The sequence below is a fragment of the Haliaeetus leucocephalus genome, unplaced genomic scaffold, assembly GCF_000737465.1.
Source record: "Haliaeetus leucocephalus isolate CR32 unplaced genomic scaffold, Haliaeetus_leucocephalus-4.0 Scaffold351, whole genome shotgun sequence".
Classification (NCBI taxonomy): domain Eukaryota; kingdom Metazoa; phylum Chordata; class Aves; order Accipitriformes; family Accipitridae; genus Haliaeetus; species Haliaeetus leucocephalus.
This window is the reverse complement of record NW_010972787.1, coordinates 7,971,296-7,996,589: the sequence shown is the minus strand read 5'-3', so window position 1 is coordinate 7,996,589 and position 25,294 is coordinate 7,971,296. Positions and strand designations below refer to the sequence as shown.

The 25,294-nt window shown below is 35.4% G+C and overlaps 1 protein-coding gene across 2 annotated transcripts in view; it reads right to left on the bottom strand.

Annotated features, from left to right (window-relative positions):
• NBEA (neurobeachin) overlaps window positions 1-25,294 on the bottom strand; it is a 510,633-nt gene that overhangs the window by 322,355 nt on the left and 162,984 nt on the right. For both annotated transcript variants that reach the window (XM_010572746.1, XM_010572747.1), the window contains exons 18-28: window positions 23,509-23,617; window positions 21,319-21,400; window positions 20,983-21,106; window positions 20,463-20,655; window positions 19,173-20,195; window positions 14,760-14,977; window positions 13,090-13,243; window positions 6,230-6,238; window positions 3,561-3,741; window positions 2,310-2,440; window positions 918-1,025 (exon numbers count right to left, since the gene is read on the bottom strand). In XM_010572746.1, the coding sequence (XP_010571048.1) occupies window positions 918-1,025; window positions 2,310-2,440; window positions 3,561-3,741; window positions 6,230-6,238; window positions 13,090-13,243; window positions 14,760-14,977; window positions 19,173-20,195; window positions 20,463-20,655; window positions 20,983-21,106; window positions 21,319-21,400; window positions 23,509-23,617 (2,332 nt within the window). The remainder of the gene's footprint in view (window positions 1-917; window positions 1,026-2,309; window positions 2,441-3,560; window positions 3,742-6,229; window positions 6,239-13,089; window positions 13,244-14,759; window positions 14,978-19,172; window positions 20,196-20,462; window positions 20,656-20,982; window positions 21,107-21,318; window positions 21,401-23,508; window positions 23,618-25,294) is intronic.

Here is a 25,294-nt window from a genome sequence, read left to right as displayed (position 1 = left end):
TCTCAATTCCAGAAGTATGGATTTTCTATTACAAATCCAGTGCTTGCTTTCCGTGTTTTCTGGTTGTTATTTAATTTAGCTGCATGTCTTTGCAGTTCTTAAAATAACTAGAAATCCTCTTATTCTTTCATAGAAATGCCAGAAACAGTATTTCCCTTATTCTCTTCTCCTCTAGTTAAGAAAAGAGTAGGTGACAGAAGATCTCCACCCAAATTCAACCTTGCCCTTTCAAGATGATCGGGCCATCCTGACAGATTTTTTTGTGTCAAGTTCTACTTTCTTCTTTTTAAAGCTATTTCTAACTTCAGCCTTCAATCCACTTGAACTTAGGTTGGAGAAGTTTAAACATATCTATTTGCATATATATAATAATAATTCTTATTGTACTGCTTTCAAAAACAAACACATTGAGGGGCAGTAAACATAAAATGTTTTTTATGCTAAAAACAGTTGCAGACAAATCTGAAAAACGTTTTTATATATATTGATGTATAGTATGTGTATATATAGATGTTCAGCAGAAGTAAAAATTGTCTTTATAAATCAGTTTGCTGCAGTTCTGTAACACATATAATAATTCTTCCTCCTACCCTGGTTGGACAAATAGCTGACACCTTTAGTAATACAGTTTTAATCAACATAGGTCATAACTGATTTATTCTGGCTGTGATTATTTGGCTAATATAAGATCAAGTCTGACTGTTAAACACAGTTATCTACTAATCTCAAATAGCTTACAGTATAATTTTAAAGTGCAGAAAGCGGCTGGTAGTTACAAAGCCACGAGCAGATGGTTTGCAGATAATATACAAAGTGCAACACATGAAGGATATTTTTAATTCAGGTACGATCAAAATCTCTTTCAAAATATAAGTGATGATTTTGCAGAAGAAAGAATTACAGCACATATTACTCACCACATCACGAAAAACTACTGCTCGTAGACGATTAATATCAACATCCTGAAGAAGCCTATCAGGGTCTTTTATAGGAGAAAGATTGCCAGGGACATTTTCAAGGGGAGTCTAAAAATAAAAAGTAGTGAGATTCCCCCCACCACCAAATATCAAAGCATTTCTGTTAGAACCTTAGTTTGACACCTTTTTTAGATATTGCATCAATCTTAGATACTTTTTTACTACTAATATACTTCCAACATAATACTCAGACAAGGGTTCTAAAAATAAAGCAATGTTTTGATTTATTGTCTTAATACTAACAATTTAGATAAAAATTTTACATCTTCCCAGTACCTCAGAACAACTCTATCTCTTCCCAGAGTTAAGATAATAATTTGCACACAAATGGTTATTTCAGATTACAGTTGTTTCATAGCAGTACAATAAATTATTTCTATTACATGTGTTAAATCTAAAAATGATGAGCAAAAATATTTTAAAACATCAGTTTATGTTCATTTTACTGAGAATTATTACAAACTACTTACAGAGTAACTGCTATTATTACAAAAGCATAGAGTAGTATGCTTCCTTTATAAAATGATAATGTAATACAAATGATGCCTAAACACCTAAAAGTCTCCGTATACTGATTTGCTTTGCACTGAATGTGATAAGGTGGAGAAATGTAATGTTCTTGTGAGATTTAATGAAATAATATTGTGAAAGGAGCTGAGTTTGTAAATGGTATCTGAAAAAGTCTTTAGAGAAGAAAACCCACTGAATTTAGTAATGAAAATATAGTAGCAAAAAAAGAAAACCTTTACATCATACAAAGTGGTGTATTTTAGTGATGGGCTATGCTAAATTCTTTGAGATTTTAGTTTCAGGACTCCCAAAGTCTTAAAGCTGTAAACAAGTTAAAAAAAAGATTAACAATGAATTAATGAAACTGGAAAAACGAAGCTGTAAATATTAAACAAGTTTCATTCCTATAATCAGATAGAAAATACTGACGTCTAATATGCATGCAAGCATCTGTTGAAGTTACCGGGACTCGGGTGTTCCACCAAAAAAGATGTGATGGCAGGATTTCATCAAAACTGCAAGTGCCCTGACAGATCAAAAAAAGCTATGCAGGTATAGATGACAGATGTGGGTAAGGGGGCTTGCTCTTTGAAGTAGACCAAGCAAGAGTGAAAAAGCTATTTAAATTTGCTCCAGTCATACTACTGCAGCAATGTTTTCTTGTTTCAAATAAACCCCCTCAGGTACTTTTGCTTTAAACCAGTTGATAGCATAAATCTAAGCTTTTGCCAAATATTTGAGAAGGCAGTTAAATTATTTTCTGATCCCATAAAGAAGTGGTACAGACTTGTCATTGCTGTTGGCCACCGAAGACTGCGTTACCTTGGTTGCTGCCGATGCAGTTACACCCTGAAGAGCGTCTTGAGTTTTACTGCTGATTAACGACGTCTTGTTCACTCTCTCTCTCTGCCTTTGCCGACATTCTAAGCAGTTTCTCACAGCCACACAACAAACTAAAAAGAAGTTATGAAAATGCTACAAATCAGAATATTTTTTCATTGTTATATTCAGAACATCAATTAGCAGCCTGTACATCTAGTTTGATATGTCAATAACCATGTCCAAATAGTAAGTGCAACATAGTTCTCACATCAGACTCTGTCGGTACAAAGAAAACATTATGGTGAATTATTCACTTCATTCTTTAGTTGAAGAACTAAATGGTTTATATAACTGCTATCTCATTATATTAAAGTTTGAAAATTATTAGTCCTTGAACTGGAGCTCTCTTGTTATTGATTGTTTATCAACATTTAAAATCTGAAAGTACTTATGTACAGCTAGAATAGGAAAAAAATAGTAGGTGGTAATTTAGAATTTGATGAAAATTGATCATTGAGAATAAACCACAAGTTTTGTACCAGGAGCAGTATAATTATCAATGACCTAGTAAGTGGTATGAATAATAACAGGATAAAACCTGAGTACAAAAATTATTCATCATTTGAGGGAAGAACAAGTATGTGGGACACAACATTAGCAAAACAGCATCATGCCAGATGACAGTCAAAATTTAATGTTCACAAGGATAAAGTGATATGGTTTGCATAGAATAGTTTGAATTATTCATATATTTTTAAATTCCCTAAATCAATTGTAACAGTATATAGTAAATAGTGAAGAGAGGTGCCAGTCTATTGCAAAATATATTAAGGTCTACAGAGTCTGCACATGCATCCCATGCTTTTAATCTTACATAGCCTATAAGTAGTCTTTCAAATCCATGGAGACTTGGATAAAGAAACGTGCAACATGCAGGCAGCAAAGCAGTTTTAAGGAAAAAATTCTCTTTTTTCTCCCTTTACTTAGTTATATTTAATATTTTTACTCCCCCCCCAAATATATACAACTTGAAATACATAGGAAAGAACAATTTCAGACATGTCATTTTAACTTATTTTTGTGCCAAAACTGAATCAACCTTATAACTGTATCAAATCAATAATAAACAGGATTTGTATTTTAGCACATCGCAGTCAGTACAAGTCCTTTCCTACATGTGTCACTGTTTGATCCATCTGTAGCTCACTGATCTGTAAGTAATTATTTAATACATACTGTCTGCTGACTTACCGAGCCTTAGGCACTGTCGCATTAGACCTCCAGAAGACATGTTTTTTTCAGCTTCAATCTCACTAAAATTTAGAGAGCTGGCAAATACTAGTACATCAACCATTGCCATCAGACGGCTGAGAAAAGTTACTGCTGTCTCTGCTGACATTCCTTGTGTCACTTCAATATTTTCCAATTCAGTCTTTAAAAGGAGATAATTGAATTAAACAGTTTGAACACAACTGAAATATAAAGACAGCACATACACGTACAAACCTAAATTGTTATGCTTAACGACAAATACATTGAGAAGTTATATAAAAATCTCCTACTATTACCATTAACAAACTGAGTGAAATTCAAAGTAAGACAGCATGAAAAGTGAGAAAATCGTTTACATTTACATGCTGTAATAGACAAGAAAAAGTCTAATATAAATGAGAAAGTTATTAGCAATTACATAAAGACAGAGCGGCCAGATAGTAAAACAACGCATGGTATATAAGGGTGCAACGTACTCTCACATTCTTCCATAGGCTAAGCAAACTGGCAGGTAACAGATAAAAGTAATTGCTGTCTGTACAGCTTTTACGTTCCTTTAGATAAACAAGTAACTGTGAGGAGTGGAGTGGGAAAAACCAGACAGTTTCGCCCTGTTCCCACAAATCGATTCTCCCCGGGAATGCTCATACGGAATAGGAACCTGACAGAGCGCAATTCTCCCAGAGATGAGAGGAGAGCACGGGACGTTTACTCCCGCACGACAGCAGCAGGGAGGAAGGAAAAACACGACAAGTTATATGGCGAGCAGCTCCCATCTCCCAGAGAAGGGCCATTGCTTTCCTAATGTAGTGTCGGACTCTCCTTAATGGGAATCCACAGAAAAAATGCTGAAGGAGGTCAGTACTTCTGAAATCTAAAAAGGGGTCATGTTTTTCTCCAAAAAGATACTTAGATGTCCAGAGTCATGTTTTCAAATGTGTTCAGGTGCCTAACAGTGCAGATAAGTGAGGAAACAGTAAGTGGAATTAAACAAATAAATACCTGTTTAAATACTTTTACCTCTGGAGCTAGGCAAAATTGAAAACAGAATTTAGTACTTGACTGTGTCCACATTTATATGCCTAAATACTGTTTTTCAAATTGTTTACAGATGGCCGATTCTTATTGATTGTCAACAAGATTTCAGATTGCAGGGTTTTTCTGAACAGAGAGTTCGGTCCCTTTGAAAGGTATTACTTCCATTGTGTTTGATTATCTTTATTCATTTGCTTAGAAGTATCTCTAACAAAAATTCAAAATATATTTTGTGCTGTTAAGGCCATTTCCTTCCAAAGAAAAAGAAATACAGAAAAATTAAAAAATCCTTTATTTCCATACCTCTAAAAAATTAGTATCCTCACTCATGAGTCACTTTTTAGAATACTTTACATCCAAAATTATAAAAGTGCAAACTGTGCCAAACGGTATTAAAGAAACAACCGTTCTGAAAGATGAAGGATCTAATGTGGCACGTGTCACCACAACGACAGATACCACTTCATTTAATTTCTCTTAAGGATGTAACATGTCAGTTATGTGAGTGATTTAGGAAGGGCTGTCATCTGTCTGATTTGCCCAATAATATCAGAAAAATGGTAAAATGACAACTCTCAGAAGAACGTTTTCCAGCCTATCTTCTTTAGCCAGGTCTCCCCCCTGCAGCGTGTGTTGTGTTCCTACTTTTTGGAAAAATAAGTTGCTGGGTTTTTGTAACAGACTGGAACATCATTTTTGAAAGCACTCATCCAAAGAAAATATATTTGAAAAAATCTATAGCCACAAGAGTCTGCTAGAAAAACTCATAGGCGGCTATACAAACTTGAACTTCAAACTCATGCCTGAAATAACATCAGGCTTGCTAGTAGCCAATTGACTGCCTGCTGTTGATTTTTCTCAAGCTTTAACTGTATTGCATCAATCATAGTCTTAAACCTTCTCAGAATATCTATTGCTTTATATTTTTTTTTGCAAGTTATTTAATAAATTCATTTTATATAACACTTTAGTGTATTTTACCAAGATTTTTGCAAACTTTGAATTGAAAAAAAAATCTCTTTTTTTACAAATCTCCCTAAAATTCTGCTGGATGGAAGAAAAAAAAAGACTGACAGTTTTTTATAGCAAAACTTACCATCAGTTCTACCTGTTAAATACAGCACATTGATATTCTAACAATGTTTAAAATAAGCTTCATTATTGATGAAGCTGCCTTCAAGTATTCGCAACATTTTAGATAGGTGTAGCTCAAAAACTCTTTTTAAAGAGAAATGATCACCATTTCATGACTACTCAGCGTACGTTAAGAGCAGTAACAAGTGTTCCATACAATTAACATGTTCAGAGCCTAAAGAGTTTTTCTATTGACAACTATATATATATAACTTCTAATTTATAATTTAAATTATCTCATAGACCTGCCTACATTCAGTCCAGTAGCTAACAGTAAGCATCATATTTGACAATGCATTAAGTTACTCAAGGGCAACATGCTAGGAAAAGTTAACAATTACACCCAATCTATTGCTATTCACATCCTACTATATGATACAGGAAAATAATAATAATAAAAAAAGCCAAAATATTAAATGATCAAAAATAAGGTATTTTTGAAAATGCAAAAAACTGAAACTTACAGCAGCAATACTAACCTTAGAACCCTGGACATGCAACAGACAAAACAGACAACAGATCACAACAATAAAAGAAAAAGAAAATTATTTAAGTTAACTAAAAATACAATGTAAAATTGAAACAAATTAGTATCTTGGAATTATACATTTGTTTAATTTATAATTAGAACAGCAAAACATTTCAGCTCAGCATGAACATTTGAAAGTAAAGAGTTCTAAGAGATAGCTATGCACAAGGAAAACTGTAAATCTTGTATTATTACGGAGTTCATGCAAACACTGATTCTTCCAAACCAATGTACAGCTTTTATATAGTACATAGAGCAATTTTATGAAGCAATGTAAACCAAAGTAATGTTTTCACTGATTATATAGAAATAAAATGAGCATTTTACAACAAGCCATTCAACTGAAATGTAATAAAGTAGTTAATCCTTGTATGAGGAGGCAAATACATTTAAAATGCTTTGACAAAACAAATATAAATCACAAAAAGCAAACTGGTTCTTCATGCATAATGTTCCTTCCTTTGAAGCAACGCAAGATAGTTCATTATATGTATTACATTGGGGTGTGATTTCTTCAACGTAAACCAGTATCATACTGGATATTTGAATGCTTTTGAACCACAGAAAAAACCCTGAAGATTCACTAAGCCCCTGGGACTGAGTTAGTCTTCAAATTTCAATGTTCACAATTAAATAGGTGTGTTAAATTTTTATGGTTTAGCTTTAGGTACAAGCATTTTCTCTCTTATCACAATGAGCTAGGAACTAATCCTTAAGTTTTCACTGGTCATGTTTTAAAAAGAGAAAGAAACTGAATTCTCATGAGTATGTCCCTATTTTTGTCATTTAAATAGTGGAAAAAACTAATCTAACAAAGAAAAACAAGCTGAAACAAACTGCTTTTTTTCCTTCTGAAACAGGAAATACCATGTTCAACCAGTTTTTAAATGTGTCTTCCTCTTTTGTAGCTGGATGCACCTCGAGAATTAACCTGTGGCTATTATCTCTCGATTACTAGCTGACAATTTTTACATCAGTGTGCCACTATTGATTCTGGGAATTGTTATAGATCATACAGCTCCTGTGACACCACATGAGTCATGAACACGATAATGGTAACGCTATATAGAGGACATACAGAAAAAAATATCTCTTCTTGGCTTTTAATCCACAGACCTAATAAGGCTGTCTTTAAATGTTTAATTGAGTTTTGTAGACAGCTGTTCATATAACACCAGCAGCCCTCAGATCACAACTTGAAAGCTGCTGTTTTAAATGCTGCAAGCAAGAATTAGAATTACAGACTTCACAGAATAAGTGGAAAAACAAACTAATTGCAAGGGGCCTGGAAATTTACTCTTAATTGTCACATATATTTCAACTCCTCAAATTTCTTTTGCCTTACTCAATGTCCTCAAGTCCTTGTCACAGCTGCTATCCTTGTAGTAAGCAATGATTACTTCAAATTCCTAGCTTGTACACAAAGTGTTTTATCTGGCAACCAGCTGCTATTAAAAGAAAGCATCTTCTGCAAACCTGTTTCCTTACGGCTCCCCAGATATGTTTTTTTCACACCTGTACACCATCTTAAAAATGCCTTCCTTATAGCTGTAATTAAAAAAAAAAAAAAGCCTCAAGGACCTCCCTTCCAGAAAGGAAAAAAAAAAGGAAATCAGTATTTTATATTTTATGACCTGCCTATAATATTGGCAGAGTTATTTAATATCCCCAATTTAATAAGCAAGACATCAGAATCAACAGTGGAACACACTCCGGCTTATATTGTAAAACAACAAAACTGGTTATATATTTTTGTTAATATTTGCTTCAATTCAAATTGTTTCATATACACAATTGACAATCCTTTAAAAACACCAGCATTTGAAGAAAGTCCTTGTACAGACCCTGAGACAGAGGTGGTATAGAACTGAAATTAAGGGAAATATTAAAACATGTGGGAATAAATGTCTGTGAATCACAGTCAACTTTCCCCCGTATTTCATACAAACATGTAACCTTCACTGTATTCTTGAGTCACTCACAGACTTGTGAGTGGGTTGTTTTCACAGATAATGCATTTTTTCTTTTCTTTTTCCTATTTGTATTTAAAGGCTCCTGTTCACAGCACTATTCAGATCATCCTAGTCTGGATTAAAAAAGCAAGGCGAAAGGCAGGTTTCTATTACAAGAATTCAATAGTGAGGAAATTCCATAACTAAGATTGCCTGTTCTACAGCAGACCAGGGATCAGGGGGTGATCTTCCACACAGCCCAGAAGAATTGCCATTTCACTCCAAATCCTAACTATGCAAAGGAAAAAGTCTTTTTGAAATGGGAAATTCCCCAAACATCCATCTTTTTAAAGAACTATGACAGTACTGCTTTTTCAGGGAGGGAACACAATACAGAATCTGTTGCACAAAAGAAAAAAAAAACAAGAAACCACCTGCAATTCCTCCAATATTCTGAAAATCATGTTGGTAAATTTATCCCTTGGTTCTTTTCTGCATATAGCCTTAATTAATTCAAGCATCCGATATTCAGCATCTTTTCTACTAATGGGAAATAGGTGAAATGCCTTTAAAAAAATGAGAGGCAATAGGACACACCTAATAACAACTAACTCTATAGCAAATTGTTGAGAAGAGTTTTGTAACAGACATTTAGGGCTGTTTAACAATGAGCAGCCCAGGATGAGGGCTCGCTTGAACTCAGACTGACACGCTGAAGTCAAGGAACTGTGGATAGGTAGGACTGCAAGATCGATAACAAAACTATGTGTTTCTGTCTGTCGCCGTTTCTGTTAGAAAACAAGCAAGCTACCTCGTAAAAAGAGACGGGATTCAGCTCCAGGTTAACAATCACTGCAGTCGATCAACCCTAGAGGGGTCTGGCTGATCAGCTACTAGATGTCTACATCAGAGATAGCTAAATAATTTGCTTCTATTGAGTAGATCTCCGTTGGCTAGAAATCTAGTCCACACACAAGTACTTCAGGTGGATACCTAAATTTACCCTAATCTCTTCCTGATTTCCATCCTGTTTTATCATCCCGAAGTAAAAGGGTGGAATGACCTTTACTGTCTGTTCTATAAGCTTTTTGCTCTCATATTTCGTTATTCCAGACCAAAAAGCAAATTAATTTTTAGAAGTAGATGTAAATATGTGTCCGATGCCACAAATACGACACACTAGGAGGAAATAAGTAAGTACTACTTCAAAATTTCAATACGGGCCCATAAGGCCTTCAGTGGGAATATTTGAGTCACCATTCATGAAAGTGAAAAAGGAAGAAATGAAGTAAAACGAGCTCATACTTGTTGATAAACTCAAGATTTGTATGCTACAGAATCTACAAAACGTGAGGGTTTTGACACCCCAGAAAAGCTCCACGGAATAGAGATATGGAGGATCAGAGGCTTCCAAAGACAGACAGACTAAACAAGATGAAGACTCTCTGGATTCAAACAGGCACACCAGGAGACATGACTCAAGCCTACAAAGTCATAAATGATATGGAGATTAATAAAGACGTGATTAAACACTCCTTTCATAGCATAAACAGTAAGGCACACAGTGACTTTATACATTTAAGCAGGCTTAAAAAAGCAAAGACAAGAAGTGCTTCAAAGGTTATATAATTACTTTGTCAGACTCAATGCCGTAGGATATTAGGGAGGCTAAAAGCGTAAGTAGCTACAAAAAAGATTAGATAAAGTCTAGAAGGATAAATTCCTCAGTAGTTATTAAACACGACAGCCCGGACACCCTCTCTAGCTGTTAAAATCCTAAAGGCTGAAACGAAGTATCATTAGAGCAATCAATACGCTTGCTCAGACTTCTGTATTTTGACGTAAGCTGCAAATAGTCGCGGTTGGAGGTGGAAAGCTAAACCAGCCGACCCAGTACGGCAGGTTTTCATAAGATGTGAACGGCTTGCTTTCCTAAGAGTAGTGCAGTACTGCTCGACCGGACTTCTAATATCATGCCCCAGTTTAAGTTACAGAATCACAGAATGGTTGAGGCTGGAAGGGATTCATGAGACGCAACACAAAATTTGGACTGTAGATCTTGCGGAAAAAAGCATTCATTAATGTAATTACCTACGACACGGCAGGTTCCTTCCGAAAATCGGGAAACACTTTTTCACTGTGAGGGTGACCGAGCACTGGCACATGTTGCCCAGGGAGGTGGTGGGTCTCTGTCCTCGGAGATACTCACAAGCCATCTGGACATGGTCCTGGGCAGCCGGCTCTAGGTGACCCTGCCTGAGCCGGGGGGCTGGACCAGATGACCCCCAGAGCTCCCTTCCAGCCTCAACCATCCTGTGATTCTGGGATTCTTTGAATCAGTGAGGGAGAAAGCATATTGGCTCTTTCCTCCCTTGAGAGTTACTCTGGCAGAAAGTGTCACTACAAAGCCTGCCGGAAGCGTTTTTATGCAATGGAGTCATCATATAAACCTTCCCGTTTCAGACCTCTTCTCTCTTCCAGTCAGCAGCTCTTGGAAGGAGGAGAGTGAGACAGAGTCTTTTGTAACTGACTGTAAGCACTGGACTACTTTGGCCTTTCAAGACTGAGAAGAAACATTCCTTCACCAACAACCCATCCACTTTCTCCACAGCAGTTCAAGGAAGCAAAAGTATTAGAAGTCTGAGAATCAGTACGAAACTTCTTTTCTTTCATCACGTGATGGATATTCGGAAGTGGTCCGATGCCCAACAGGGCATCTGGTTCCTTCATAACTGTGATCCAGACCAGTACTAAGGGACAGAACCTTCTCCAAGAAGGAGAAAGGATGTGCTGGGCTCTCTGTATCTGTCACAACGATGGATGAATAAATCCATCTTCCTGCTCATGGGTATGGATGGGCAGTGATGGAATGGGAATGGAGTCGCATGGGAGTGAAGAAGCTCTCTGCCAGGTGGAAGAGATTATGAAATCATCACCTAGATGGTAATGGTTATTTCCAGGTGAAGGTAATTTATGATTTTATCAATTACTCCTTCCCACCCTCTCTGTACATCTGGGACAAAAGTAATTCCTTTTTTTTTTTTAATTTCACAGAGTAGGATTAATTCAATTTGAAGCCAGCTACTGACCTTTTAGTGAATTAGTTTATTTCACAATTTGTTTTTATTTTATTATCCTAAACACATGGCAAAATTGAGCATTTAAGTAATACACATAGTTCCCATGTAGTGGTGAAATGCCTGCATAATATACAAATTTGAAAATGTAGTATTTTGTATCAATGCATGAAAAATGCTGCTATTTTAGCAAGGTAGCATCAACACACAATATTTTAGCAAATGGATGTGTAATTTATAAAGCTGTATCACCTATCTGTCTATACACACACACATATATATATTTATTATCCAGAATAGAGGGAAATGGTGAACTGCAAAATTATTGTTCTATAGAATGGCTCTGCAGTGTCATAAACCAGGATAAGAGCTAAAAACCACAGAGACCATTCAGTGGAATTGCAGCCTAATTAATGCTGTGCCTGTTTTATGTTTTTATATGAAAGATGGCAAAGGAAACGTCTTCATTTTCAAATGATGCCTAAAAGGTTTGTTTTAAAAAATATCTCCCAATGTACTTTTATCTAAAGACTGATAGTACAGCCTGCATCTCAGGATGGCTTGGTGTGCACTCTCCCATACTTGTCAATATTTACAATGAAGCATCTGCAAAATCTTTTATTCAGCAACCCTGATGTCATTCTTGTGACTACAGACAACTAAAGTCTTTCCTGTGAGTCTTGCACTTTTGCTTATAGTAAATATTTTCCCAGTAAATACAGTGAAAACAGTAAAGACACAGCATTTTACCATTAATTGCCTGGCTGAAAGTCAAATTATGTTTAGCCAATTGCTAGTCCATACATTCATACCTTTCAAATAAAATCGTGCAAAACAGGTTTCTTTGCTAGCTAACTAGAAGTAATAGTAGAGGCAAAGTAAAGAAATCTCAGTTGCTGAATGACTAGAACAAGGAATTGAGCTTTTACTGCCAAACTATATTTGTAGCTTCCAGTGCCTGCTAGCCACATTACTTCAGAGAAGCCTCTTTGTCCCTTCTGGGCCTCATTTTTTCCCCTTTCAAAGACCAATATTAACTGCAGATGCTTACGGGATGCTCAAGATAAAACATTTAGTATGAAAGAAATAGTTACAGATATTATATGCAAAGACAAGGCGTCACATTCAAATACTGTAATTACTATTGACAATAATGCAACATTTACAAAATATTTCTCCCTTTTTCATGAAGCATTCTCTTAGGCTACTCTGCCTGCCTGAGCTGTGATCATTTAAGAACTTACAATTTACTAAGGGCATCAGAGTGCATAAAAATACCAGACTATTTCAATACAAGATTTTAAAAAAAAAAAAAAAAAAAAAGGAAATGAAGGTCAGGACCTACTGAAGGAAGAAGTAAACAGAGTAGTGAGGGGATGACTTCTGGTATCATTTGGCATGCAAACAAATGGTGGCCATGCAAAACAGATTTACAAATATCAATGACTAGCCATCATAAAGCATGCAGTTTTGTTACAGTAACCAGGATGCGTAACCATGATCCTAATGGTCTTCTATTTCAAATGAAATCTTAAATACCTATGAAAGTTTATTCTTACTTGTTACTACTTCTCTAATAAAATTAGCATTTCAAATGCAAAATATTATAAACACTCTGTATATCAAAGCTTAACAGTTTCTATTATAGTTTTAATTTTTTTGAAGGAATTAGCAGAGAGGGGACAGGAGTCTCTAAAGAAGAAAAAGTCAGCTGTAAATAGTGGTTTGTATTATTAAGAACAATTTCTAATATGACCACTAGGTGGAAATATTGTACTTACAGTTGGAGAAGTGGCTGCTGACAGCAATGGTAAAATTCCTCCACAAGCAATAATAATATTGTCTACCATCTGGGAAATGAGGTGTATTGTGTTGTGTACAAAAATAATATTTTCATTGCTATTGACAAAGTCCATCACAGACTTTGTGGAGTGACTGCAAGAATAGAAGAAAGGATGGATTAAAACCAAACAGTTAAAATAAAAGTTTAGATAAATTTATTCTTTGCAACCAGACCGTGAATGTTTCTTTGATATAGAGCCAAAATCTGGTCTACAAAACTTTGCATGTAAATTGTCTAAAAATCTGAACAGGACTAGTCCACTGAACAAATTGATTGCTATCTATTTTCACACCGGGATTAGTTTCAGATTCCCAGTTGAGAACAATGGCTCATAACCTTTTATTCCCATCAACCAGTACTTCACTTCACAGTTCTGCTGAAAGCAGTGGGGTGGTTTCTTCAGTGTGAAAGTTATTATTTAATTTTAAGAGTTCACTATACTGCACCAGTGCCATTTGAAGCACCCTTGATAACACGTAATGATAACAACCTGCTAGTGTTTTAAAGAAGAAATTTGATAATATGGTGATACCTTGATCTAATATTAACTTTATTAACTAATATTAAATTTAGCATTAGCGATAGCTTTGCAAGCCACAGATGTTAATAAGATTAGCTGAAATCTCAGCAACTCCTAACTGATGAGAAATTGTCCCATGAAACGGTCACTCCCCAAAAATATAAAACACTGTGTGAAGACATTGAGGAATACTCAGTGAATAAGTATGTTCTTTTCCCAAACCAACATTGTTGCCAGCCCATAAACAAAAATCAAAGGCTTCAGTTGAAAATATACAAACCGAACTTTAATCTCCAAGCATTACCCTAAACACAAAGTACAAACCCCTCCCACATATTTGGCCAAAAGAAATTATCAAAAATGTCTATTTCCTAGTGACTATCATAGAATAGTTCACCAAACTGGAAATTAAATGCAATATAAATTGGTCCTTGGGTATAACTATGCTCAAGTTTTCTGAAAATGAACTATTCTGTCCTGGAAATGCGATTAAATAGTGTCTATTACACCTAAGGGCTCTGATAACAGTAAGTTATTGAGTATCTCTGTTAAAGTGTACAAAAAACCTAGGAAATCACATTGCTGTCATAAAATATAATATAACCACCAAGACTAACCACAGCTGGGAGCTGGCATGCAAAAAAAAAATTTGTCAGCTGGAAAGAGCGATTCCTTAGAAAACATTATAGGAAAGAGGTTTTATTTATAAGGTTTGCAGGTAGCGAAGCTCTGTTTTAATTGATCAGTTGAAGAAAATGGCCATTAGCAGACACACAAGTCTCCCTCGTGTCTGAAACAGAAGCAGCAGATTCTAATGCTAAACATAAGCTGAAAGAGCAGATCACTTTAGTTCAGTATGTATGAGTCATAGAATCCCTCAAGAAAACAGAAATTGTTACCTGTGAAATAGAGCTGTTACAGGCTGGGAAGGGGTGAAAAGAGAAGATACAAGATACAGAAGGGCACTTCAGCTATCACCAACTCTTTCCCTTCCCACTATCTCAGTAACATCCTCTCTACAACACATCTAATTTTCCCTTGTTGATGGAAACACAAATCAGGAGTTAAAAGAAGAAACAACTGCCTACCTTCTCCAAACATGTACATCTGTTTCTAGTGCAAAAAGCAAGTCTGTCAGGAGCCGCTGGTGCATGGGAGACCATTTAAACTCTGGAATTCGAAACATAGTTGTGCGCGGACCTGGACTAAACTGTCGTCGCTGCTCTTCCGTCATTGGCATTCCTCGAAATCCCAAGTCAACACGTAAATCCCGGTCTTGCTGGGTGACAGATCGACCCTGTACTGCCTACATCAACAAGAAGTTCAAAAATCACGTTAACGTTTCGTAATGTGTTTCTGAATGGAGCGCAGAATTTGAGAAAGAATGGGCTAAAACTGGACTCGAGCACAAACTACAGGAAATATTGATATTCCAAGGCAGGCAGTATCCTTCAGTAAAGGAGCTGCTCCAATTCAAATGAATCAGCACCGAGGGGCTGCAGCTGCCCTTCCTTGAAACTATTCACCAGTGGTTTACACTCAGGTACTTCACTGGAAGTATTACAGAAAAGACCAAATGCAGCACGTACAAGGTCAGCAGCGACAAGACTTTGTTTACGGGAAACAACTCTTCTTTTGTGCCGATAACACAATTTTCTTTGAATATTTGACTCAAATATTCATGGACAAACTACACAGTGATGGCTTCAAGGAATCAGAGTACTTTTAGACAGCTCCTCATTTTCCCAAACCAATGTATTTATCTGGTCTTTTTAGCAGGATCATTACAGAATCAAGTTGAGTCTCCCTAATCTCATTTTGCCAATTTTGTTACCCTTTGTTAATTGGTTAACAGTTTTATGGATCCTCAGGACATTCTTTAGATTGGTGGTGGATGTGAATTTCATTCCCTTTCAATGCCTACATAGCCATGACTGTTTCCACTTGGTGATTAGGATAAAAGATACACATAAAGCATATGATAGAGAATACTTTGAAGGAAAAAGTAGTAAAGAACAAACATTTTGACTGAATTTGAGGCAAATACTCATAACGAAATTACTTACAATGTCTAACATCTCTGAAAGGAAGAAATACAGAGTCTCATCCTTGAAATTATTTTAAAGTGACTTTAGATTAGCTTAAAACTGGCAAAACAGAAAATATACTTGCTTTGCTCACATATTCTTTTCCTGATCTTAGCATGCTGTTTTAAATCTGGACATTTAAAAGCAAAAAGACATTTATGAAATATTTAAGTTAGCAGTGTAAAAATGGACATGGCACTGGACTTGAGCTGGAAAGCTTCTTAGATCTTTAGTCTAATTTTGATCTTCTGTGGCCAGCATTTTGAGAGCAGGGCAGGTTTCCTTCATTCAATTTGACCTACTGGGATCAAAATTGTTACTGTTGCTTTCATTTCCTATGGTTTTCTTAAAGTTATCTTTAAATGGTTCTTTTCTTTTTTTTCTTAGACTTATCTAAGATTTGAATTTTTTGCATCTGCATAGTGCTTTCAATTCTATTTTCAGGCTTTCCTAGTTGGGACCATAGGAAAGAGTTAATTTTATATTCTTCAATATTTGGTGTATTATTGATAAAGGCATTAATCCTTCTTAGAAGTAAGCAGGATTTCCCACCTCTACTTTGTTGTGCAATATGTTGCTTCCTTTCAGTCCATTTGGACAAAAGACAGCTTACTCCTTACTCATAAGGTGGGGAGCTGATCGTAGATCTGGTTTTAGAGAATCTGAGGTTAGCAACTCCATTCACATACCACTTGTTCTCTTTTGGGTACAACTACAGGTGGTTGTCATGTCAGCAGCAGTAGTGGTATAACCGTACCATAACAGGAGAGCTTTTATCTAGCCAGTAATACTGTATTTGCAAGAATGGGCTTTCATATGTATTGCGTAAACCACCATGAAACCCAACTATCTACACTTGGGTGGCCAGTCTTTAAGTCACTTTTTCAGTGTTTTCAGCGGTCTCTAAGAGATTAAACGGAATGTGGCAGTTCCCACGCATGCTGCAATCAAAACTCCAACCTCGGGCTCCACTGTAGACATGTTAAAATTAACATTGCTCTTTACTCATTAAAACAATAATGCTTGATTTATGTTCTATTTAATACATATTTCCATCTTTTTTTATTAAGGTTAACTTCCTTTAAACAGAAAATATATAACTATGGACAGCTTACAGTTCACAGGGTATTTTGAAACACCCTAAGAAGAGATCAGAAAATAACAACAATTCTGGTGGTTACACAGTTGATAATTTTTTTAAGAAAATTATTTAAAAGAGATATTAATGGCTACAGACTTAAATCAATTCATTGTCGTTTATAATTGATTTTGGTGGGAAGTAACTGTAATTTAAGTAGCATAAGGAGAATCAAGGGAGTTAAATAACTTGTAGAATCAGACTCTTGAAGAGTATGCAGTTTGTAGATAATTTGCAGACCCAAATGATACGTTAGGAATTTTCTGAGCAGCTAAGAATAAAACATTTGGAAAACATTTTGTTCTCCTATCTTACAAGGATCTGATAAAAGTTCATTAAGATTTATGTATAATTTTAATCCTAACAAATAATTATAGGCTTGAGGAATTCATATTTTTATAATAATTCAACTGTTATAGGTAAAATTCATCAAGAAAAGAGGTTAAATAATATTAAAGTCCCTAAGTCACACCAACAGGATTTTTTACAGTAGCTAGTACAAAGTCAGGTTATGTTTTTCATTAAAGATTTATCTTACAAATTTACTGTGTTTCTGGGTGCATATACGTACATAGCAAATGAATACTAGCATTTCACTTGCCTTTTACTCTTTAAACAAAAATCCATATTTCATAATAAAAACTGACTGATTCTTTTTCTTGCTATCCTCAATTCATTCCATTTATCAGTTCCCATGGTATTAACAGTCTTAAAGTTAAGACGTAAAATAAGGTGTTTGGGAACTGGTAGTGATAGATACACTATTCCTGTCAAGAGCTTTCAGGGCTTGTTCTTTATTACACAGAATGCTTTTAAATAAAAGGATGGCTACACAATGCCTGATGGTCTGTCACTGATGTTATGAAGATTTTCACAGTTTTGGAAAAATGCTTACAAGAGAACCCCAAACTTTTCTTATAGTACCTGTCTCGGGAATGCAAGAGGCTCCATCTACTTTTCTCTTCAAAACAGAGGTTCTCACCACAGAAGAGACTGGTCTTTCTGTATGTCAGAACCCACTGGTCAGAGTAACTTTTTTTTTTTAATTTCGTTTTTTTGTTTGTTTTTTTTTTTTTTTAAAGGGAAGGTATTTGTTTTGAAACCACAGATTGTTTAAATAAATTAAAATGTCCATTCACTGGAGTTTTTCTGAAAGTATTGTCTCCCTGAAAAACAAAGCAGGCAGGCTGATCTGTGTTCTTTCATCAGATGACGTGTACTTTGAGTGTACTTAAGCGTGTCTCTGAAGCTCTTTCTTCTGACAATTTGGTACACACTACACAGTACTGGGCAGAGCAATTTTTGCAATTTTTGCAATTTTTGTTTGGCTCATCTTCTATAGTTTCAGGAAGTCTGCTTGACTTTAAAATCCTAGAAGATAAGTACTGGTGTACATACTGGACATATAGTCAGCTAGTAAAATCTTGAAGGTACTCGGTTCTTCCACCTGATAACATACTTAAAAATACGTGCTACAGCCTCTGAACAATGCCAGTGAGGAAATTAATCCTGTGTTTTAAGAGTTCAAAGTGATCCTACATTTTGCTGTGTATACAGAGTACAAGGTCTTTCAAAGAGTAGTCTTCTGTCTTGGCCTTCCCATTTTCAGAATGCTATGGCTCTTGCAAACCCACTAATTTCTCAGAATTTTTCAGAGGGAGACTTAGACAAGAAAGGATCTCCAAGAAGAAAGTAGATACTTCTTTTATTAATCATCTCTGGTCTGGAAATCAAGTCACAGTTTTTCTTCTATTACCCCTGAACTATTCTTTTTCTTGTATTAGGATCAAATATGTAGATTATCTATGCCAGTGTTTCTGTACAGGAAGAAAGAAAGTGTTCTAAAGTGCTGTAAGACTACACTGAGAAAGGTACAGCAAGAGTAAAAAACACTTCGGTGTATATTTCACAGTAAAATATAGGTATTTCTAATCTTAAGACATACTAACAAGAAAGTCTAAAGCAGAATTCTAAGAATATCAGTTAATCTGTCCAGAAGAACTAAGGAAAATGGATGAGAGGTTCTCTTAGATAAATTTTTTTAAACTAAAGCATCCACAATTGCAATACATATTTTCTATAGAGACATGAAAGACTTCACAATCCTTACATGGTATGCCATTTTCAAAGCAAATGGGCTTGGAGGATGGACACCTTTCATATAATTAAAGAAATATACTTCAAACATCTCTCAGATCTCATGCTATCAATTTATCCAGCAGCAACGAACAGCGATTACATCAGACACATACACAGCTACAGCACTTGCAACTTACCTGGGTTGTGGTGGTTGTCTGGATCTTTCGTATCTCCTTTCCTGCTTCCTTACCATCATCAGATCTTTCTGTATCTGATATTATGCTTCCTGCATCAACACTAGGTACCGTTTTGCTACCAGAAGACTCTGTCTCAAGAGTTGTGGCAGTCATTTCAGCATATTCTAATCCTTTAGATGATGAAGCCAACTCCCTCTCAGAAATGCTACTCATTCCATCTGAAGTTGTGTGAATCTTGAACTCCTTGTCCTCTATGATACTTGAAGCACATGTTATATCTACACTACCCGTCATATGTGCAAGCAATCCCAAATCATCATTTACACCAAGATGCATCTGTGTCTCTTGCACATTTGGAATAGAAATGTGATTACTTGAAAGTTCAGGTAGAAGTTTCTCCTCTTGACTAGGTATTTTATCAAAGAGAAATGAGGTACTGTTAGTAGTGGAAGGTTCATCTTTCTCATCAGCCAGAGTTATTAATGGACCATTATCTTTCTCCTCATTCTTCTTAATAATACCCACACTTCCATGAACATTGTTTTGGAGCTTCTCAACAGCAGCACTATATACATTATCTAGAAGAGATTCGACTTCTACAAGTGCACCATTTTCTCCAGTTACCAGTGTCTCTGGTGATAAATCCATATCATCAAGTTTTACTTCAGTAGCTTCTACCTTTTCAGCTTTTATATCAACTAAAAGGTCATGAACTTCCACATGCACTCCTCCTCCTGGTCTCTCAGCACTTCCAAGCACATCGTCTGACACCTTTGTAGCCATGAGCAAGTCCCTCGTATCTGTACTGACAGGGTAGTCTGTTTCACTTTCCGGACTTTGACTTTGTGAAAGGTCTTCTATCTCTCGAATTTCCATTCCACCTTTTGCTCCTGTTGTCTGAGAGGAAAGACCTGAGATGGTGCTCACATTCCCCTTCTTCCCCTTTTTTATGTTTTCTTCCTCTTGCCTTTGATACTCTTCATACATTTTTGCTAGATACTCCTTGTGAGCCTCATATGTGACCTTAAAAAGAAAAGAACAGATTATGTGGATGAATATACGTGCTACATGAACTTGGACAAAACCTAACAAGAATCTTAACAAGATATTACATACGGCTTACAAATTGTTTCACAGCAAAGGACCTACAACGATGACAAAATAATGCCACCTTGCCATGTATGGAGATAGCCACGAGATGGCACTAAATCACTTTACAGCTTATCTTTATCGCTAGTCCCTTTGGGGGAGTCAACAGTACTAAAAAAACCTCCACGAGCCATTTCTTACCTTGGAATGAGCTATTGAAAGAGTATCCACCCACACTCTCCAGCCTCCCCATTCATATTTTATTGCATGATACAACAGAATACGGAAAATGTTGTAAACCATCTCTGTGATCTTCTGCTCTTCAGAGTTCTTAGGGTTAATGTATCCCAGAGAAAACATCCAGTCCTGCCACACTGAACACTGAAGTAAACATCTGAAGTGAAATAATTAGGTCAAAATATATCCAAAGACAGCTTCTTTATTTTAACACTGTGATGTCAAAATGGGAGGAACAGCTCTGAACATCAATCCAATAGTAGGAAGAAACTTAAAAATACTTCAGGATGAATAAAAATGTAAAGCATATTCTAAACAGAGGAACCCAATCTTAGTTGCTGAACTGAAAAAAGTTACCACGAACCTATTCCATTTATTTTTTTATATATTCCATTTATATACAGTATAAAATTCTACATAGAGTATAACAGATTGCTATTGCCCATAAATCAAGGATGAGAAAATACTCTTTGTAGTGACATACCTTCTGTTTTCACGGCTATTACTAAAGAGTTTTATCATATCGGATAAGAACAAACGTCGAACTTCCATCAGCTCTGCACTTGGCGTGGAGTTTTTTAACAGCGTTGCCACCACCTTAAGAATCACTTTGAAAGAATAAATTAGTTACGTAACACATTTTAACAACATTTAAAAAAGAAAAGTTACTGACAGCAACTAATATAAGTAGTAACTGAAACCCATATGTCTTTGAGACACACAAATGAATTGTTCTTGCTTCCTGAACCATATTCTTTCAAAAAACCCCACAACCTCTATGCAATACGTTTATCATATAAACATAATATATTGTCCTTACTTGGATTCTGAATTTTCACTGTAGAATCTGGCTCCGGATGCGGTTTATGAACAACTTGAGTACATACTTGTTCTGTCAAAATCTAAAACAGAGCATTAAGTTCCTTTTACCATTTTTTATTAAATGCTACAGCATTTCTTTGTTCATTTTTAAATTTGTTAAGAACACTTACCATGGCCACACTGTCACTTCACATAAAACATTTTGGTAAAATATTTTTGTTCTCGAAGAATGGAAACGAGCAATTCCTCTGTGCAAGGATCAAGATTTTCATGGTTGTACGGTGTCTGGTTAACTAACTTTTTAGTTAGCTGACTAAATACACTATAAAGGTGTTTTAAAGATATTTCATTCGTATTCCTCACAGTGTTATACATTCAGAGATGAAAAATTCCTTCATGAGCACTGTACATCAAAAGTTATTCTCATACATTGCATCCATAACCAGACCCAGTAATTCTTAAAAGTGGGTTTGGTTTTCTCTAGCTAGGAAGGAGGAACAGTCACAGCATTCCACAGGAATAATCCTGGGGCTTCACATAATGAGCAAGACAGATGATTCTACTGTTCCATGAACTGTACCTGACAAGCTAATTAATCTGTATTGAGGCAACATCACAGACCCTTCACACTGGGACACCTGTCACTGTTTCAATGCATGGAACTTTATTTTTAAGAACAAGCTAAAAATTTAACAATATTAATATGAGATTCTCAATGAGTACATTCAAGTAAATGTATTTTAAAATAGAATAATTTCACTGGTAATTCTTATTTATTTTAAAGCAGAACTTTAGCTCATTCATTAATCAATAATCATTAATCATTAATCAATAATGTCAGTTGTAAACACGATTATCTTTGAATGGGTCTTTACATATTGGTATTTAAAATAGAATGCAAATATGCCTTTGCTTTTTATGAGACAACACAGAAAACATCTGCATCAGTTCCATGGAAAATCTTTTGTACTTATGGCACTCAACTGCTTATTCTCCTCCTCTGGCCATTTTTTAAAATGTAAATGTCTGTGGATGCTGGATCTCATGAGGCCTTTAATTTTGTCACTGAGTTATGTATTTTCTGAGAATACCAATCACAGAAGGTCTCAGAAATCTGAATGCAGGGACATCTAGAATGTGACACCCAAATGGTCAAACCACACAGGGTAAGCTTAGATACGTGCAATAAAAAAGAGCTTGACATCTGAGTAAGTCATTGGCAAATAGGTGATGTTTAGGTTTTTACAATCATAGGAGAAGGTTTTGTACATCACTCAGACTCAGAACCCGAAATACCAAGCACTCCTTTAGTCTTCCGTGTCTTTTCTGGAACCAATCCTGACTATCTAGCCATTACACCACTTTGTGACTAAAAAACCACATTTAAAAAAAAAAAAAAAAAAAAAAAAATCTTTCTAGTGCATAAGGTCCTCAGAAATTGTAAAAGATTCAATTCTAAGTCACCTTTTTAAAAATAATTGAAGGTTGGACATGATCTTTATGCATTTGCAGGCATGAGGACATGGGTTTCAACCAACTTGATGTTGACAATATTTTGCTTTACTAAAATTGCTCATCATCAAAAGTTAACTTTCTGCAAGAGCCTGGTAGAACAGTCGAATGCTTTGAGGTCACATTCATTCGCCTCAAGCAGCATCTGTTACATAAAAGTGGTTGTGTTCAGTTATCATTTTGGCATACTATCAGCATTACTAGTTAAAAAAGAAAAGCATAACTTTTCAAAATTTTGTAAACTTGAAAGAATGGCACAAAAAAGAAAAAGAAAAAAAAAGCCATCTCTTTGGCTCCAGCACTTTCAATTTCAATGGAAAAAAACTCCTCCAAACAATGGAGTAGTAAGAGCAATTGGAGGTCTGCAGTAACTTTATTTTTTTTGTGTGGAAACTGATGAACATCTTAAATAGCAGGATCCCTTCCATCACCCTTTGTAATGCTGTAAGTAGAAAGTTTTATAGAGACTATGTTAAAAATTATGACATTGTTAATACAAATATCCAAAGCATGGCAAAATACATTCTGAACCAAGAAATCCTTTCTTAAAATTTCTACTAAAATTTTCTCAGAAGTCTTGCAAATCAGGATATTGTAAAGCACAGAGTCACAACAATATAATTAACTCATAATTTTTACAATAGACATGACAATCTCTATGTTTAATAATTTGTACCTCATAAAGCGTGTTATATGTTGTAACGGTCACTGTATTTGTATGCAGCATCAACCTTTCTCCAAGAAGTGTGAAAAGACTGTGAGTATGCATGATTTCAACCTTTCGCCTGGAAGAGAAAATAAAAACATTAGGAAAATGCCAAGCATGTTGAACATTTTAAGTAAATGCAAAAAACCGAAAAGCCAAATATTTTGATGTTGTACTACAAAGTTCTTAAACTCATTGTTCTGTAAATATTATGAAATAAAAGTCAAGATCTTTCCCAATATGAATGCAATTGTAGTAATACACAAAGGTTCTCGGAAAGCAACGTTGTATTTGGGATGGGCTTCTGTCTGTAAGAAATGACACACCATTCTTACCCTCCATGACTTTCACAGTGGAAAAAGACAAAGGAATCCCTTTCTGTCTTACTCAGGCTGAGAGAGTTCAAGATGTTCATAGGCTGGCTAAAATGCGATCACTGCCGAACATATCTTTTGTCACTGTCTCAAGGACTCAGGACAATCCAACCTCAGATTTTCCAACATCAATACTAACACGTACAGATTTATCAGTACTGCCATTCTCTTTATATAGCATTCTTTCATGCAGCCAAAATAATCAAATCCTGGAATAACATATGTTACAATGCAAAGGAAATAAAATCCTGAAAAGTTATGAAATTCCAAGTGATTGAAGTGGATTTTGTAGCTAGGATGAAAAACTACTCAAATCTTAAAAAGCAGAGAAGAAAGCAACTCACATCAGTGAATTCCATCTGTCCCAAAACACTACTTTTAAAATTGGATATAGCATCATAAATAAATAGTACTTCTCTTAAATTGCATCATTAAATTTATCTCCTACTGTAATGAATAAGAAATAAAAGACATTGTTCAAAATAATTACTAATCTATATTAAAGCAGCAGAAAAATATGAAATAAGATAAAATACAGTAAAGTTTCTGTAAAATTTCATGCATTCAAAAGCTAAGAAACTCCCTTTTCATGATTACTGACGATAATAACACAGGTTTAAATTACATACATTCATGCTAGAACTTTTGAAATTAGTACATTATATTATAATGTTCAAATAACCACAAAAGAGAGAGGCAACAACTTCTAACAGTGTGTACTCTTCTGCGCACAGAAGAGTGTTCATGAGTTACTTATGAGACAAACTACAGGTATTCAATCTTGTGAGCTGTGATGTAGCACATGGCAGTGAAAATTCATTGGAAGGTTTAAATGTGCAGATAAAATCCGAAAGTAAATAACGTACTATGATTTCAGTGGTGGCGTAGAAAAAAGCAGAGATGGCAGAGAAGGAAAAGAACAGGACTTTGCCAACTGTTAAGGTTAGACAAAGTAGTCTATCATCACAGATCACAAAGAAAAATCAATTAAGTTATCCAGGCTCTCATCTAACACATTATTGGTCACTTCTCCTGAGAATCAATTACCTCCACTCTATAGCTTAATCTGCAATGAATATCTATGAACTACAGCAACGGTAATTGGTTTTGTACCTACACATTTGTACTTAATATTGTATTGGTTCAGATTTCATACATCACATTATAACATCTCTATGCAATTCTGCTTTAGTGTATTAAAATACAGTGCCTGTTTTCTGTACTGTGAAACAGAAATTTAAGTGCTTTGTGATTTATGTAGCTTATAATTTTATAATCGCTTAGAATTTCCTGTAGTTGACTACAGTTTTATAAAATCATGTGTATGCATGCATACGTATGTGCACAAATAGGCACAGCTCACAAGTGCTAGCTGTAAGGCA